This window comes from Anolis sagrei, chromosome 2, assembly GCF_037176765.1.
Source record: "Anolis sagrei isolate rAnoSag1 chromosome 2, rAnoSag1.mat, whole genome shotgun sequence".
Classification (NCBI taxonomy): Eukaryota; Metazoa; Chordata; class Lepidosauria; order Squamata; family Dactyloidae; genus Anolis; species Anolis sagrei.
Window position 1 is genome coordinate 13,802,419 of NC_090022.1, and position 17,655 is coordinate 13,820,073.

Here is a 17,655-nt window from a genome sequence, read left to right on the forward strand (position 1 = left end):
ATTTTTAAAGCACAGAACAGAACCATACAGGTTAGCTACAGAGCGGAAACTGAGCACAGTTGTTCCCGAGGCATGCCGGTACACGACGCATGCGTTCGTTGCGGTACGCGTGCGAACTACTAGTGTCTACAACAAAATGGACCTTACTGAAAAAATACCCCTCAGCAGCCAATCAGAACCCTGGCCCCTGGTACACTTTGCACTTTGGCAGCTTGTTTGGACCAAGACAATGGCCTTTTGGGACTCCTCCATGTGAATAGACAGGGCTTCACTTTTGGAATAAGAAGCATTGTATGTCCCTGGGGGGAGTAGCTGGGGGGCAGGATGAGGGAGAGGCTCAGGCGGGTTGTGGCCAGGACCTCTTTCCCCCTCCCTCCCTCTGGAAGAGAGGGGCCTGCAATGCCCCAGGCGGCCACCAGGGGCAGCAACGCCCTGGCCAACTTCCTCCTCCTTCCTGCCTTGCCTTTCCTTCTGGCAGAGTTCCTTCCTTCTTGTTTCTCAGCTGGGCGGTGGGAGGCTTCCTTCCTTCCTTCCTTCTGGGCGAGGCGGAGGCAGGAGAGGGAGGCCTTTGGGGTTGCAGCTGGCCCTCTTCGGCAGTGGAGGCCCAAGGCCTTGGGAAACTAGAACTCCCAAGGCCCCCACACCTGGAGCCAGGGCGCTGCAGGTGGGGCAAAACAACCTTGGTGGGAGAGGGGGAAATGGCCTTTTCCTGGCTTCCTCTTGAGTATTGTGGGGCAGTGGCTCTCAACCTGTGGTTCCACAGGTGCTTGGGCCTACAACTCCCAGAAATCCCAGCTAGTTTACCAACTGTTAGGATTTCTGGGAGTTGAAGGCCAAAACATCTGGAGAGCCACTGCTTTAGAGGAAGCTATTGTGTAGATTAGGTTCTTGTAGGTTTTTTCGGGCAATAGGGCCATGTTCTAGAGGCATTCTCTCCTGACGTTTCGCCTGCATCTATGGCAAGCATCTTCAGAGGTAGTGAGGTCTGTTGGAAATAGGAAAATGGGTTTATATATCTGTGGAATGGCTGAGGTGGGACAAAGAGCTCTTCTCTGCTGAAGCTAGGTGTGAATGTTTCAGCTGACCACCTTCATTAGCATTTGAAGGCCTGGCTGAGCCTGGGAAAATCTTCTGTTGAGAGGTGTTAAGATGTGCCTGGTTGTTTCCTCTCTGCTATTTTGCTGTTGCAATTTTAGAGAGGAAACAACCAGGCACATCTTAACACCTCTCAACAGAACATTTTCCCAGGCTCAGCCAGGCCTTCAAATGCTAATGGAGGTGGTCAGCTGAAACATTCACACCTAGCTTCAGCAGAGAAGAGCCCTTTGCCCCACCCCAGTCATTCCACAGATATATAAACCCATTTTCCTAACTCCAACAGACCTCACTACCTCTGAAGATGCTTGCCATAGATGCAGGCGAAACGTCAGGAGAAATGCCTCTATAGCCCGAAAAAACCTACAAGAACCTAGTGATTCTGGCCATGAAAGCCTTCGACAATATATTGTGTAGATTTATATCTTTTTTCCATAGATTTGTACAAAAGGTTTCAATTCTATGCCCCTTTTCATTATATTCTAACAATAACATTTGCTGTGTCTTTGTAAATTAATCGTACTAGCCGTCCCCTGCCATGCGTTGCTGTGGCCCAGTCTGGTTATCTGAAAAATAACATAATGAGAAAGTGTTGAATGTATTGTCAAAGGCTTTCATGGCCAGAATCACTGGGTTGTTGTAGGTTTTTCGGGCTGTATGGCCATGTTCTAGAAGCATTCTCTCCTGATGTTTCGCCTGCATCTGTGGCAAGCATCCTCAGAGGTTGTGAGACCTGTTGGAAACTAGAAAAATTGGGTTTATATACATGTGGGCTTTGATTATGTTTTCTTGCCCTGGTGAAGGGAGTTGGACTGTATGACCTTAAGGCAGCATTTCTCAATCTGGGGGTTGAGACCCCTGTGGGGGGGGGGAGGGGGTGTCATGAGGTGTCAGAAGGATCACCAAAGACCACCATTTTCTGTTGGTCACTGGGGTTCTGTGTGGGACGTTTGGCTCAATTCTATCATTGGTGGGGCTTAGAATGCTATTTGATTGTAGGTGAATGATAAATCCCAAATGTCAAGGTCTATTTCCCCCAAACTTCATCTGTGTTCATATTTGGGCATATGGAGTATTTGTGCCAAGTTTGGTCTATATCCTTCTTCGTTTGAGTCCACAGTGCTCTCTGGATGTAGGTGAACTACAACTCCCAAACTCAAGGTCAATGCCCACCAAACCCTTCCAGTATTTTCTGTTGGTCATGGGAGTTCTGTGTGCTAAGTTTGGTTCAGTTCCATTGTTGGTAGCGTTCTGAATGCTCTTTGATTGTAGGTGAACTATAAATCCAAGCAACTATAACTTCCAAATGACAAAATCATTTTTTGAATGATAGGCACTTCTTGAGTTAGTAGGTGTCTTGTGGCCAAATTTGGCAGCAATTTGTCTAGCAGATTTTGAGTTATAATATCACTCAACATGAACAGAGTATTTAGAGATAGATAGATAGATAGATAGATAGATAGATTCCTTCCAAACTGAATTTTTGTTCTGTTTCCCCATCTGCATTTTATTCTTTCTAATTCAGGAAGAAACTCCCTATTCAGGTCAGGGATATGTCTCCATGCTGCTGGGATTGCCTTTATTGAGTTGTTCCATTGGACAAGGGAAGAACGGCAGCCCTTTGCTCCTGCACATTCAAAGCAAGGTCGGTTGACTCGTATGTTCAAGGTATTTGCCTGGAAGCAACACTAGTGACTCTTTTCATCCGTGAACCAAAGTTGGGATTGAAGAGAGGAAGGGGATGGAGGAGCCGAATCATGCAAGTCTGCAGCTGGAACAAGGAACTCCAAGAGAAGGAGGGAAAGCTGGAAGCAGAGTTCAGTCCCAATATGTGACCAAAGGGCCAACGTGGAAAGCGCCGGAAGAAGGCAAGGACTTTCCAGGTCAAAGGATGCAGCAGCACTGGGAAGCCCAATGGCAGGAGTTCCTGAAGACCGTCCAGTCACCTTCCTTGGCATGGGGAAGCCTTCCGCCGGCAGAGGAAATGCCATGGGACGAGGCCAAGGCCTTCCTGGCCTCCTTCGAGCAAGTGGCCAAAGCCTGTCGGTGGCCGAAGGAAGAGTGGGCGGCCCGACTATTGCCTGCATTGAGTGGAGAAGCAGAGCAGGCCTTTCAGAGCCTGGAAGCCGGAGACAGGGAGGATTATGGGAAAGTGAAGGTGGCCATCTTGAGAGCGGAGACCCTGAGAGCGGAGCTGCAGCGCCAGCATTTTCGGCAGTTCTGCTGCCAAGAGGTGGAGGATCCGCGAAGGGTTTACAGCCAAGTGCAGGAGCTTTGCAGTCGGTGGCTGAAGCCGGAGAGACGCAGCAAGGAGCAGATCCTGGAGTTGCTGGTTCTGGAGCAGTTCCTGGCCAGTCTTCCCCAAGACCTGCAAGGATGGGTCCGAGGCGCAGGGCCGGAGACCTGTTCCCAGGCTGTGGCCCTGGCAGAGGACTTCCTCCTCAAGAGACAGCAAGAGGCCAGTTCAGCCAAGTGGCAGGTGAGGCTCCAAGGACTATTGAAGCAGAGGCTGGGTGGCCATCTGTTGGGAGTGCTTTGATTGTATTTTCTTGCATGATATATGCACTGCATAAGAAGCAGTGGACTAGATGACCCTTGTGGGCTCTTCCAACTTTTTATTTTATTATGTATGTCTAACAACACTTAATCTCAAACAAACACACTAGCCCAGTGGTTCTCAACCTGTGGTTCCCCAGATGTTTTGGCCTGGTAAACAGTTGGTAAACTGTTTCTGGGAATTATAGGTCAAAACACCTGGGGACCCACAGGTTGAGAACCATTTCACTAGCCTGAGAACATTCTTTTTCCTTCCCTCTCTTTCCAAAATCTCCCTTCCTGTTTCTCAGGGACTGTCGCAGGATGTGTGTGTTGGTTCCCTGGAGGCAGAAGGGAAGTTGCCAGATGCTACTCAGGGACAGATTTATGAAGAAGCCAAGCCAGTGAAGGATGTCGAGATCCCTTTGCTAGGTAAGGCTTCACGGGTCTCTGAGAATGAATGTGCCATACGTAGGCTACACCTATGCTGTAGAATTCATGTAGTCTGACATTCCTTTAAGTGATATGGCTCAGTACTTTGCGATCATGAGAGCTGTAACTCAGGGAGGCATCAGCTCTCTTTGGCAGAGAAGGCTGAAGACCTTGAAAAACCACAAACATGGCCCATGGGGTGAAAAGGTGTTCGAGCAATTTCTTTTTGTAAACAGTATTTTTTGAATAAATTGGGAGGAGGGAAGGTTGCGCTTGCCCAGCTTCTGCCTTTGACTCTATCCAACCCGTCTACCTTCTAAAAAACAAAACTCCCATTTATTCTTTGCAGGTGGTGGAATCAAAGGCCCAAGTCCTTCCATTTCAGTGTTTCCTGCTGAAGGACAAGTTAAGACAGAAGCTGGGCTGGATGAGGTATGTAATCTTATTTAGTTCTGCCCAAATCAAAGTATGACTCTGCAATAACAATAATATTATCTAATAATAACAACAAAGGATCATCTAGGAGTCATATAGACTACAAGCCCTCCCCCCTCTGGCCTGCCATGTGGCCCCCATGTTAGTACGTTTGCCCATGCCTGGTCTAGATAGTGTTGTATCCCAGAGCAGGAACATCTCTGTCCTTAAAACCACACCAGTATATTAAAATTAGCAAGCCGTTTATTGAAGAATATATGTAAGCAAAGCAATAAAAATGAAACAGTATAGTCCAAAATGGTATTTTCCAAAGCGAACAGATAGTCCATGAACTTCAGGGTACAAAGGTTAAAAACACAAGATCCAAAGATGCAAAACCCAAAGGAACAAGGCAGCATGGAGATCCAATGCCCAGGACAGGAAGCTGGCAAAACTTGAAACATGAAACTAGAAAATCACTTGGAAGCAAGACCGTCATGAAATTCCAGCGTTGACAAGACAGAGATGGAATTCTTTCCTGGTATCATATAAAGCTTTTCCTGTCCCATGAAACGAAAGGAAAGCATTTCATTTACCCTTACAACCAGATAAGGATTTCTTATATCTCTTTTCTACCAGATGGTCTGACTTCCACCAATCTTGAGAACTTCCACTTAGTTTTCAAGTCTTGTTTACTATCTTCAAACCCATTACATTCTGCGCCTGACATATCATTCACAGAAGACAGTTTCTCAGAGAAAGAGTGCTGTAGGCGTTTCCCAGGAATGTGACCTTGGGAATCTACAGGAGAATTTAGCAATTCCACTCTGTTCATGAGCAACTTCAGGCCTCTCAGCAAGACTTGACTCAGGCCCGGAAAAACATCATCCTCATTGACATCAGAAGCAATCACAGGCTGAATTACAACAAATACAGCAGTGGCACCATCACTCTGGAATACTCTGCCACCTGAAGTCCGTGCCTTGCGGGGCCTATCACCTTTCCGCAGGGCATGTAAGACATATCTGTTTTGACAGGCCTTTGATCTCTGACATTGTTGTTTTAAATTGTTTTTAAATTGTTTTTAAATTGTGTTAGATTTTAGCCTGTTCTTGTAAGCTGCTCCGAGCCCCATTTATTTATTTATTTATTTATTTATTTATAAATAAATAAATAAATAAATAAATAAAGTAGAATAGAATATGTAAGAGGAACATTAGCCCATTTGAGGATGAATCTACACTGTAGAGTTAATGCAGCGTCACAACAAGGAGATCGGTCTCTATGTCAGTGTTATTGTGCATGCAGGAGGGGACTGACTGTTGTTTTGATGGGCATTGTATACAATTAGTTTATGTCTGCAACTAGTTGCATTTTTCTGAAGACATTCTAAATCAGTAAGTGTTTTATAGCTTGTTGTATATAAACTTTATGTATAAAATTTTTATTGTTTTGTTTTATATGTTCATGTGCCTACTGTATTCTGTGTGCTATCTACTGTTGAGTGCTTTTGTGAGCTGCCCCAAGTCCCTTTAGGGAGATAGTGGCAGGATACAAATAAAGTTGTTGTTGTTGTTGTTGTTGTTATGATTATATCCTGACATTAAGTCCAGTTGTGTCCGACTCTGAGGGTTGGTGCTCATCTCCATTTCTAAGCCGAAGAGCCGGCGTTGTTCGTAGACACCTTCAAGGTCACGTGGCCAGCATGACCTTCGTGCTGGAGCAGTTCCTATTGATCTACTCACATTTGCATGTTTTCGAACTCCTAAGTTGGCAGAAGCTGGGGCTGACAGTGGAAGCCGCTCCCTGGATTTGAACCTGCAACATTATTATTATCATGTCTTGCATTTCCAGGGTCTGCTGGATCACAGAGACATAGGTGCCTCTTTGCACACGGTTGAGCGGACGCTGTCCCAACCGGGCCAACAGACCATCTTCTGGCAAGTCCTGCAGGAGGATGGCCAAAATGTCCATCTATTTGGTAAGGGCAAGACTGGTTCAACTACTGTATATATACTGCAAGGCCTCCACATTTGCAGATTTTATTATGTGTGAATTTAATTATAATGTTCCCCATAGAAATCTCTAGATCCCCCAGTACAAGTCTGTGACCAGTATCAACCGACTTTGACCATAGAGTTGTGCTGAAGGAACTAGAGATTCCTTAAAAGGGTTCTCTGAGCCCCTAACCCCCAGTGAACATGGAGGATTGGCTGTACTTGCATGTATGTACATTATGAGGTGTCATGAACATGAGACACAAATGTAAAGATGAAATTCCTTTATATTTCTTGTACAGAACTTTGGCATTCCTCTTTTAGTATATACCAACTTGTGAGATGCAGGCATAGTTATAAGCTGTAGTCTCATGTACGCAGTAGACATAATCATGAAACAGAAGAATGAAATGGGTGTAGCTGACTTCTCACAGGGGCAGAAGGGGAAGCCAGGGTTGGGAAAAGGTGCGGGAGGCAGTTCAGGACAAAGGCCTTCTGAGCATGGACAGAATTCCTCTCTCTTTGTCTTCAGGTGAGGGGAAGGCAACTTCGCTCAAAGTGGAGGCATCTCACCATGGAGAGGATGAGCTGGAGGAGAGGCCCGGGGCAGTGCCACTCATAACTCAAGGAAGCGGATCATTGACGACGGAGACGTGTGGACAAAGAAGTGAGTCCAAGGGGGGAGAGGAAGGGGTTTCTGTGAACTCCAAAGGAGTCAGGAAGGTTAGGCATTTCTTGTGGTAGGAAAAGGTTAAACAAAACCAAGGGGCAATAATTTGGAGAAAGCTCTCTTTCCCTATTTGTGGTCAAAAATCATAGAAGAGTTGGAAGAGATCTCATGGGCCATCCAGTCCAACCCCCTGCCAAGAGGCAGAAAAATCGTGTTCAGAGCACCCCTGACAGATGGCCATCCAGCCTCTGTTTCAAAACCTGCATAGGAGGAGCCTCCACCACACTTCGGGGCAGAGCGTTCCATGCTCTCACAGTCAGAAAGTTCTTCCTAATGTTCAGGTGGAATCTCCTTTCCTGTAGTTTGAAGCCATTGCTACACGTCCTAGTCTCCAGGGCAGCAGAACACAAACGTTCTCATCCTCCCTATGACTTCCCCTCACATATTTATACATGGCTCTCATCGTGTCTCCTCTCAACCTTATTTATTTATTTATTTACAGTATTGATATACCGCTTTTCTCACCCCTGTAGAGGACCTTCTCTTCTGCAGGTTAAACATATCCAGCTCTTTAAGCCGCTCCTCATGGAGCTTGTTCTCCAGACCTTTGATCATTTTAGTTGCCCTCTTCTGGACACAGCTCATGAACATCTCTCTTCAGTTGTGGTGCCCAGAATTGGACACAGTATTCCAGGTGTGGTCTAACCAAGGCAAAATAGAGGGATAGCTTGACTTCCCTGGATCTAGACACTAGACTCCTATTGATGCAGGCCAAAATCCCACTAGCTTTTTTAGCTGCAGCATCACATTGTTGGCTCATGCAGAAAACCAAATTCTTTAACCTATTAGAGACATTGTTTTGAAGATGTATTTATTTATTGATCATGTTCAGGAGCAAACCTAACAGTTGTATTGCATTTTTTAACAAACAAACAAAACACAAAGTTTGCAAGCTTGGTAGTTGATTAAATGTCCTTTGACCAGTAGCTGGCGACTTGGAGTGCCTCTAGTGTTGCTGCAAGGAGGTCCTCCATTGTGCATGTGACAGGGCCCGGGTTGCACTGCAGCAGGTGGTCTGTAGTTTGCTCTTCTCCACACTCGCATGTCGTGGAGTCCACTTTGTAGCCCCATTTTTTAAGGTTGTTTTGAAGATGAACCCGATAAATACTCAGAGCATGTGAGTGAAAAATTCTTTTAAAAATCAAAGAGGGGAAAATAATGTTTGAATGTCCTGATTGTAGAATAATGGTGTCCAACAAAACCCACTGAATAGCCACCGGTGAAGGAAGCCAAGTTTGCTCTCTTTAATTTTCTTCTTTTTAGCGGCTGAAACAAAAACAGAAAAACACATTCTCTCAAAGCAAAATGAAAAATACAACTGTGGATGTAAAGAGAGGACTTACTAGGTTAGAATAGGAATAATAATATTTTAAAGAGAGAGACGTCCTGAAGTGTCACGAAAGGGATAGAAGTATCAGTAATGAGAAGTAGAAGGAAACTGAGAAAGGTGACGAGGACTTGGACAAAATTACTCTCTGTGTCTCTTTAGGTGATGAAAAGAGATGTTGGATCCAGGCAGGGGCCTCTGATCCAGGGGAATCTTTGCTTAAGGAAAGGCACAAGGTGCGGGCAGAAACTTTTCATCAGAGTGTCCCCATGACACCCAAAATCCATGACCCCAGATATGGGTCTGAGAGACTACAGGAGAGAAAACCGCCAGATGAGAAACACAAAGAACCCAGTGGGCTGACTCGAAGTCTTAAATGTTCTGCTGATGAAACCTCCCAAGTGCCCGTAGAAGGAGGAAAGGCCTTGCTTCCCAAGAGTGGAAGAAAATCCTGCTACAAGTCTGATCTTGGGGTCACAGGTCTGGTGGGAAGCCCTATAGGATGCCCCATGTCGGGGGAAGATATCTTGACGAAATCGTTTCTCAGTCAGCCTCAGGAAACCTTTAAAGGAGAGAACCAGCAAGTCATTTCCGCACGTGGGGAAAGTCCCCATCAAATAAATATTTCTGTTCAGAATATCCACCCAGGAAAGAAACCTTATGAGTGTCTGGCAGATTGGAGAAGCTTTAGACACAAACAAACTTTGAAAAAGTATCGGAAGAGTGATTCAAGGAGAGAGTTGTGCATATGCACTCTGTGCGGGAAAAGCTTTACTTTTAGAGCGGGATTAATCATCCATCAGAGAATCCATACTGGAGAGAAACTGTACAAATGTCCTGAGTGTGGGAAGAGTTTTAACCGCAGCGGGAACTTTATGAGACACCAGAGGATTCATACTGGTGAAAAACCATACGGATGCCCTTGGTGTGGAAAGTGTTTTAGACAGAAAGAACATTTGACCCGTCATCAGAAGAGCCACGCTGGAGAGTAAAGCAAAACTGATTGCGTATCTGAGAACTCAAGATGGAGATTTTATAAAAGGACCAAGTTTGTGAGGAGTTTAAGTTAGACATTTTTCCTGATTTGCCACCCTGCTATAGATGAAAATCATTCTCCTTGCTCTTCAGCATTTGTCCTGTTGATTGCAGGGTCCACTTTACTGGTTTGTTGGCACCATTTCACCTGGTTGTGCGCCTGCTCAGGTGTATGCCTTCAGGTCATTGTGAAATGTGTTTGGCCAGTGTTGAAAATCTATATAAATAAAAATGTAATGTTCGTTTGTGGGATTAACATAACTCAAAAATCACTGGACGAATTGACACCAGATTTGGACACAATACACCTATCAGGCCACCGAGTGACCACTCATAAAAACATAGAAAAACACAGGAGAAGAGACTTAAAAAGCTAAAAATTAAAAAATACATTACAACACATGCCCAAATCGCATGCAAACACACATATACACACAACTTATATACACAGACAGGGCCACAGCAATGCGTGGCAGGGGATGGCTAATCATTAATATTTTTGATCCTTTTTTCAGCAGATTTTTTCAAGGGTTGAGCGGTGTTTGAAGAGTACTGTCACTGTAATATTCTGTTATTACAGATGCTATTTTTATCACCCAAGTAAAAGATCCTTGAGAAGCAGCAAGGTAGCCAGTATTTATTTATCTTAGCAGAAGCAAACCAAGGGTACAGTTGTAATGTGTTTAAAAACACAAAGTTTTAAAAAACTTGACATTATACTAAATGTCCTTTGACCAGAAGCTGGCCACTAGAAGTGCCTCTGGTGTTGCTGTAAGAAGGTCCTCCACTGTTCATGTGCATGTGACTGCATTGTAATATGTGGTCTGTGGTTTGCTCTTTTCCCATGTCAGGGACTCCATTTTGTGGCCCCATTTCTTAAGGTTGGCTCTGCATCTCGTGGTGCCAGAGCGCAGTCTGTTCAGCGCTTTCCAAGTCGCCCAGTCTTCTGTGTGCCCAGGGGAGAGTCTCTCATTTGGTATCCACCATGGCTTCAGGCAAGATATGTCCTAGTATTATTGGCTGCTGCTTCCCGGTAGATGTCGGGTGGTGCAATACCGGTTAAACAGTGTAATTTCTCCAGTGGTGTGGGGTGTAGACATCCCGTGACAATGCGGCATATCTCATTAAGAGCCACATCCACTGTTTTTAATGTGGTGTGATGTATTCCATATAGGGCATGTGTATTCAGCAGCAGAGTAGCAAAGTGCAAGGGCAGATGTTTTCACTATGTCTGGTCATGATCCCCAGGTCGTGCCAGTCAGCTTTCACATGATATTACTTATAGTGCCCACTTTTTGCTTGATATTCAAGCAGTGCTTCAGAGCATGGTCCAGGGTAACTCCCAGGTATTTGGGTGTGTTGCAATGCTCCAATGGGATTCCTTCACAGGTAATCCTCAGAGCTCAAGATGCTTGTCTGTTCTTAAGGTGATAAGCGCGTGTCTGCATTTTAGATGGATTAGGAATCAGCTAGTTTCTCCCGTAATAGGCAGTAAGAGCACCTAAAGCTTCAGAGAGCTTCTGTTCAACCATCTCAAAGCTCCCTGCTTGGGCGTTGATGGCACGATCGTCAGCATAGATGAAACTTTCTGTCCCTTCTGGCAGTGGCTGATCATTTGTGTAAATGTTGAACATTGATGGAGCAAGCATGCTTCCTTGAGGCAGGCCGTTCTTCCCTTTTCGCAATCTGCTTCTCTGGCCCTAGAATTCTCTGGCCCTTGAATTCCAAGGTAGTCGGTATGCATTTCTTATAGTACTGGATTTGTTATATGCCATTACAGGGACTCAACTTTCGAGCCATTGAGAATGTTGAAATGTGCCATTTTCATCGTGTTAATAAAGAGGAGACTGGCTTTGACCAGGAACATTAAACATATGTCATGGGACTGAATGTGCATTCAGACTTTTGTCAGACTTGCTTATGTGCAGATCTCTATTGGATTAAACCATTGTTGTTGTTGCTGGATTTTTGCGAGTAATATTATTGAGGGCAGCTTTGGATGGTATTGAAGTCTTTTGTCCTTTGAAGCACAATATTGTGCCCTTTTAACTGAGAGATTTATTTATTTATTTGTCGTGTCAGGGCAACCAGTCAAATTATATTACATTTCTAACAGAACAAAGCAAACAAACAGACAAAATACAAAATTTGTGAGTTTGGTAGTTGATTAAATGTCCTTTGACCAGTATCTGGCCACTTGGAGTGCTTCTGGTGTTGCTGCAAGGAGGTCCTCCATCGTGCATGTGGCAGGGCTCAGGTTGCATTGCAGCAGGTGGTCAGTGGTTTGCTCCTCTCCGCACTCGCATGTCGAGGAGTCCACTTTGTAACCCCATTTCTGAAGGTTGGCTCTGCATCTTGTGGTGCCAGAGCGCAGTCTGTTCAGCGCCTTCCAAATCGCCCAGTTTTCTGTGTGCCCAGGGGGAGTCTCTCATTTAGAATCAGCCATCGGTTGAGGTTCTGGGTTTGAGCCTGCCACTTTTGGACTCTTGCTTGCTGAGGTGTTCCAATTGAGAGATGACATGGAAGGGAATGGAAAGGGAGGGCTGTGTCTTCAGTGTCCCAAGTAATTTTCCAGATGATTAGTTGGAGCAACTTTTGTATAAATCAGTAACATTTGCCTTTCATTTCCTAATCCCAGGTTTAATGTAGACAGCTCAAATGTAAAGTGAGATTGACGTATCAATATACATACATATATACATACACCTAAGTGATCCAAGCTGAGGAAAGACATTTTGAATCAGATGAAGAGCAAGAGATGACAGGAGAGAAGTCCAGGTGGTTCAAATTAGGAAAGCGGTGGTCAGAAAAGAGACAAATGTCCTCTTTCTCTCTCTTCAGGTGACGATATAGGGTGTTGGAAGCAGATGAAGATACCTCAGCAGGTAGAGTCACCACCAGCAGAAGCATCTCAGTGGAGTTTGCCTATGGCATCCAACATCCATAAGATGAGATATCAGCTCAGAGGTCAGGAGTCAAAGATGTTAGAGGAGACAGAAAGGAAACACACCAAAAGCCTTATAGGTACTGATAACATGGGGAATGCCTTGTTCTCCAAGTATAGGAGAAAATACCACAATGTGTTAGATGCGTTTTCTGATCTAAACCCAAGAAAGAAAGAAACCAATTGTCCTGAAGATGGAGAAAGAAGCAAGAGCCACGGACAGTCATTACAGAGATCCCAAAATGTTCCTACAGAAAGGAAACTCCATAAATGTGCTACTTGTGAGAATGGTTTCAAATTTAGAGCACACCTGGCAAGCCACCAGATAAGTCACACTGGACAAAAGCCATACCAATGTTCTCAGTGCGAGAAATGTTTCAGCCGGAAAGGTAAGCTGGTGAGACACCAGATAAGCCATACTGGGGTGAAACCCTATAACTGCTCTCAGTGTGGCAAGTGCTTCACTCAGTGTTCTAGCTTAAAGACGCACCAAATACTTCATACTGGAGAGAAACCCTATAAATGTTTTCAGTGTGGCAAGTGTTTCACTCTGAAAGGCAGCTTGAAGAGCCATCAAAGAATTCACACTGGAGAGAAACCTTATGAATGTTCTCAATGTGGGAAATGCTTCCGACAGGGCTCACATTTGATTGTCCACCGCAGAATTCACACCAGAAAGAAACCCTATTGTTCTTCTAATGTGGAAGAGGCCTCCCTTGGCGACATCTGTTGAAGAGACACCAGAGAACTCATATGACCTTCATAAGGTCTCTGTCTTCTGTTAGTGGAAAGAACTGTGGTCTGAAACGTGCACTATTTATTTATTTATCTTGTCAGGAGTGAACAAAACAGTTGTATTGTATTAAAAAAAAATAATAAAAACGACACAGCTTTCAAACTTGGCATTCTGTTAAATGTCCTTTGACCAGTATCTGGCCACTTGGAGTGCCTCTGGTGTTGCTATAAGAAGGTCCTCCATTGTGCATGTGGCAGGGCTCAGGTTGCATTGCAGTAAGTGGTCAGTGGTTTGCTCTTCTCCACACTTGCATGTCGTGGACTCCACTTTATGGCCCCATTTCTTAAGGTTGGCTCTGCATCTCGTGGTGCCAGAGCGCAGTCTGTTCAGCGCTTCCCAAGTGTCTAGGACTGTGCGATGTATCGGCAAATAATGTGTGCGGATCCCAGTAAGTTGACCTTTTGCAGCTGGCAGATGGTAATTTTGTCAGCGCCGATTGTGTTTAAGTGCAGGCCAAGGTCTTTAGGCACTGCACCCAGTGTGCCGATCACCACTGGGACCACCTATACTGGCTTGTGCCAGAGTCTTTGCAGTTCAATCTTTAAATCCTCATATCATGTCAGCTAAAAACATGTCATGATAAAAACATCAAAATCATCCAGGCGTCCCCTGGGCAACGTCCTTGCAGACGGCCAATTCTCTCACACCAGAAGTCACTCCTGACACGACAAAAAAAAAATGTCAGCTATTATTATTATTTGGGTGTGTTTAGAAAAGTAGAGCTTAAGAAGTGGACATTCCAGTTAACTTTAAATATTTGAAAGGATGTCACAATGAGCAAGGTTCGGGCATGTTTGCTGCTACTCTAGAAACTAGATGCAATTGATTCAAACTGCAGGAACAAAGATTCTTCCCAAACATTAGGAAAAACACTTTTAGAGTCAGAACTATCTACATGGGAGCCTGGTAAAGTCTTCACAGGACATTTTCAAACAGACTATCCCTTTGACTATCTATCATGAGTGCTCAAATTTCAATATTTGGTTGGCATAGCTGTCTTTGGTATGACAAAGTCAAAGCATACACTGCATTATGGACTGATGGATGGCCATGTGTCAGGAGTGCTTTGATTGGGTATCCCTGCATGGCAGAGGATTGCATGGGGTGGCATTGGAGTCTCTTCCAACTTTATTGTGAATAGCAACAGAAGACTAAATTATACCTATTTAGCAAATATATATATATATGTGGGCTTGGTTTGTGTGATGTACACTGAACCAGTTTACTCCTAGTAAAGAAGGTGGGAAGGCCAAGGGTTTGGCAAAGTGTTCAGGGACCTGAGCATGGGAAAAATGTTTCTTTGTGTCTCCATAGGTGAAAAGAAGAGAAATCCATTCAAGATAGAGACTGTTCGGCAGGAAGAGATGAGGCCTGAGGAAATATGGAAACCGCGTGCCCAAGGAGGCAACGGGAACCTTGTGGTTGACGAAATTCCCGGACAGCAATGGGAGCCTGAAGGGCAACAACGGGTTAAAACCATACACAGAGAGAATGAAGGTACTGCACTCTCGAAAGGTCTTCTAGGTGGAGTTATTCAGATGCCCACCATTCATGGAGCAGAAAAAATGCCCTCTTTTTCGCAGGATGATGCAGGACACAGCTACAGATCAGAAGATACAATGCATACCAGAGTGGATTCCTATCCATTTCCCATAGTAGTGAAACATTTCCCGGAAGGATCATGCTTTGATAAACATCAGGGACTGAAAGTGGGAGAGAAGGAAAACGAAGTCTCTGATTGCAGGAAGAAGGGGAATTTAATGGGATGTTCAAGTAACCTTTCAGGGAGGAATCCCTATGCTTATGCCGAGTGTGATAAAAACTTAAATTATTTATCGGCGTTCATGACAAACCATGAGGTTCCTTTGGAAGGGAGACCGTACAAGTGCTCTTCTTGCGGGAAAAGCTTCATGTTGCTAGAAAGGTTAATCAGGCACCAGAAAAATCATAGCGGGGTGAAGCCGCATAAATGTGGCCAGTGTGGGAAGTGCTTCAGCCAGAGAAACCACCTGAAGAAGCACGAGAGGATTCATACCGGAGTGAAACCGCACAAATGCTCTCAGTGCGGGAAATGCTTCACCCACCGGGACCATTTGAAGAACCACCAGAGAATTCATACCGGAGAGAGACCCTACGACTGCCCTGAGTGCGGTAAGAAGTTTAGCCGGAGAGAACATTTGAAGAAACACGAGAGGATCCACACAGGAGAGAAGCCATACGAGTGCCGTCAGTGTGGCAAATGTTTCCGGCAGAGAGAACACTTGGTAGGACACCAAAGGACCCACAATGCGGAATGGCCCCTGAAATGCCCCGAATGTGGCAGAGAATTTTCTCGGAGAGACATATTGCTCAAACATCTGGAAACCCACAAGGGACAGAAATCGTATAAATGTGGGAAGAGTTTAAATCAGAAAGGTAGACTAATTAAGATTCAGAGCACCCCTTCTCCACACTGATACATTCTCAGTATCCACAGGACTCCAGACCCGCCCACCCATGCCCTGCCACAGATACCAAAAAATATCCATGCTCAAGTCTCTACCAAAAATTATTGTGGTGACAGAAGGTGCATCTACACTGTATATTTGGTGTAGTTTGATACCACATCAACTGACATGACTCAGTGCTATGGAATCCTGAAAGTTGTAGTTTTGCAAGGACTTTAGCTTCCTCTGCCAAAGAACGTTGGTTCTTCACCAAACTGCAAATCCCAGGATTCCATGACATTAAGTTGTGGCCATTTAAGTGGTGTCAAACCATTATTTCTACAGGCATGGGCAAACTTCGGTCCTCCAGGTGTTTTGTGTTACGCTTAAGCGGAATTTAGTCTGGTCCAATGCAAAAGACACAACAACTTCTTCATCTTCCTTCAAATGAGCAGCGCAAATGGTTAAGCAGAATGCTGTGAGCTCAGAGCAAAAGCTGAACTGTATTCTAAAACACATACAGTTACACCCCAACAGGTGTGGCTCAAATTTACTAGCTGACCTAGATTAGTAGCTGCACATAATGATTAACAGTATAAGGTTTTCTTTAACACACACACTTGATGTTGATCCTTTTGCAACTTACTGTAACATTTTGGACTTCAACTCCCACAATTCCTGGCTTCAGGCCCCTTCCTTTTCTTCTCCTTTTCCGCTTAAGCAGCTGAGGGGAAAAAGAAAAGGGCCTGAGGCCAGGAATTGTGGGAGTTGAAGTCCAAAACACCTAGAAGGCTGAAGTTTCCCAATGGCAAGCCTGTCATTGACATGTACAATTCTGTATACATTTGAATATGCGGTGTATTCTGTCCACAGATCATGAGACTGCAGATTTGGCATGCTCATTGTAATATTTGGCTGGTATTTATTAAGGAGCGATGGGTCAACATGCCTTTAATCCTCATTCCTAGAATAGAATCATTTAATTCAGTGATTTTCAACCTGTGGTTCCCCAGGTGTTTTGGCTTACAGGTCCCAGAAATCCCAACCGGTTTACCAACTGTTAGGATTTCTGGGAGTTGAAAGCCAAAACATCTGGGGACCCACAGGTTGGGAACCACTGATTTAATTTGTTATTTATGATGTCAACACATATGAGGTAAGTCCAATTGATACAATGTCTCTACTGTAGTCAGAACAAGTCATAGAGTCAGATACAGGTTCTCTCTGTTTTCAGAAAACAGCTATGTAAATTTGTGTTGTAAAGCTTTAAGAAAAACAAACGAGCTACAAGGGTTGAATGAAAAGTAATGCCTCCACCTTCATAACTCCTCAACAGATGGCAGGCAGCAGGTACTGGTTTGTTCAGTAGACTCTCCTCTACAGTTCCATTTTGGTGGGAAGCCTTAGCATTGAACGGTTGTGTTAAAGTGTGAAGTATGGAACCCTGCACAGACGGTCAGTCAATGCGACTTAAGCAACGTGCAGTCATTGAATTCTTGACAGCAGAAGGTGTCACTCCAAAGGAGATTCATCAGAGAATGCAAGCTGTTTATGGGGATTGTGTTGAGTGAGTACTGTGCCTCATTGGGCGAGTAGGTTTAAAGATGTTGAGGTGGGGAACATCTGACTTGCGTGCCAAACAAAGAGTTGGACGTCCTGTGACAGCAATCACTGAGTTTCAAAAGCAAAAGGTTGACAGATTGATTCAGGACAATTGTCATATCACTCAGAGAGAAATTTCAAGTATAATCAGCATGTCACAAGAACGTGTGGGTCACATTATTGCTTTGCTTGGCTATCGGAAGATCTGTGCACAATGGGTACATGGCAGAACTTCAGAGACTGAATCTCACCTCCATACAGTCCAGATTTAGCACCGTCTGACTTCCATCTGTTCCCGATAATGAAAGAAGATCTGCAGGAA

At 44.6% G+C, this 17,655-nt stretch overlaps 1 protein-coding gene across 4 annotated transcripts; it reads left to right on the forward strand.

Moving 5' to 3' along the window:
* The first annotated feature begins 463 nt into the window (after positions 1 to 463).
* LOC132765938 (zinc finger protein 397-like) lies at positions 464 to 16,456 on the forward strand. 4 transcript variants are annotated; one of them, XM_067465196.1, is made up of 7 exons: positions 464 to 664; positions 2,621 to 3,574; positions 3,942 to 4,062; positions 4,412 to 4,494; positions 6,331 to 6,457; positions 7,006 to 7,140; positions 14,620 to 16,456. In XM_067465196.1, exons 2-7 carry the CDS (start codon positions 2,837 to 2,839, stop codon positions 15,759 to 15,761), a joined length of 2,346 nt encoding a protein of 781 aa, XP_067321297.1. In that variant the 5' UTR covers positions 464 to 664; positions 2,621 to 2,836; the 3' UTR covers positions 15,762 to 16,456. The 4 variants fall into 4 exon arrangements, with proteins under 4 accessions (XP_067321297.1, XP_067321298.1, XP_067321299.1 ...); XM_067465197.1 differs by lacking the exon at positions 14,620 to 16,456 and adding an exon at positions 12,407 to 13,391; XM_067465198.1 differs by lacking the exon at positions 14,620 to 16,456 and adding an exon at positions 8,693 to 9,791.
* The last annotated feature ends 1,199 nt before the right edge of the window (positions 16,457 to 17,655 follow it).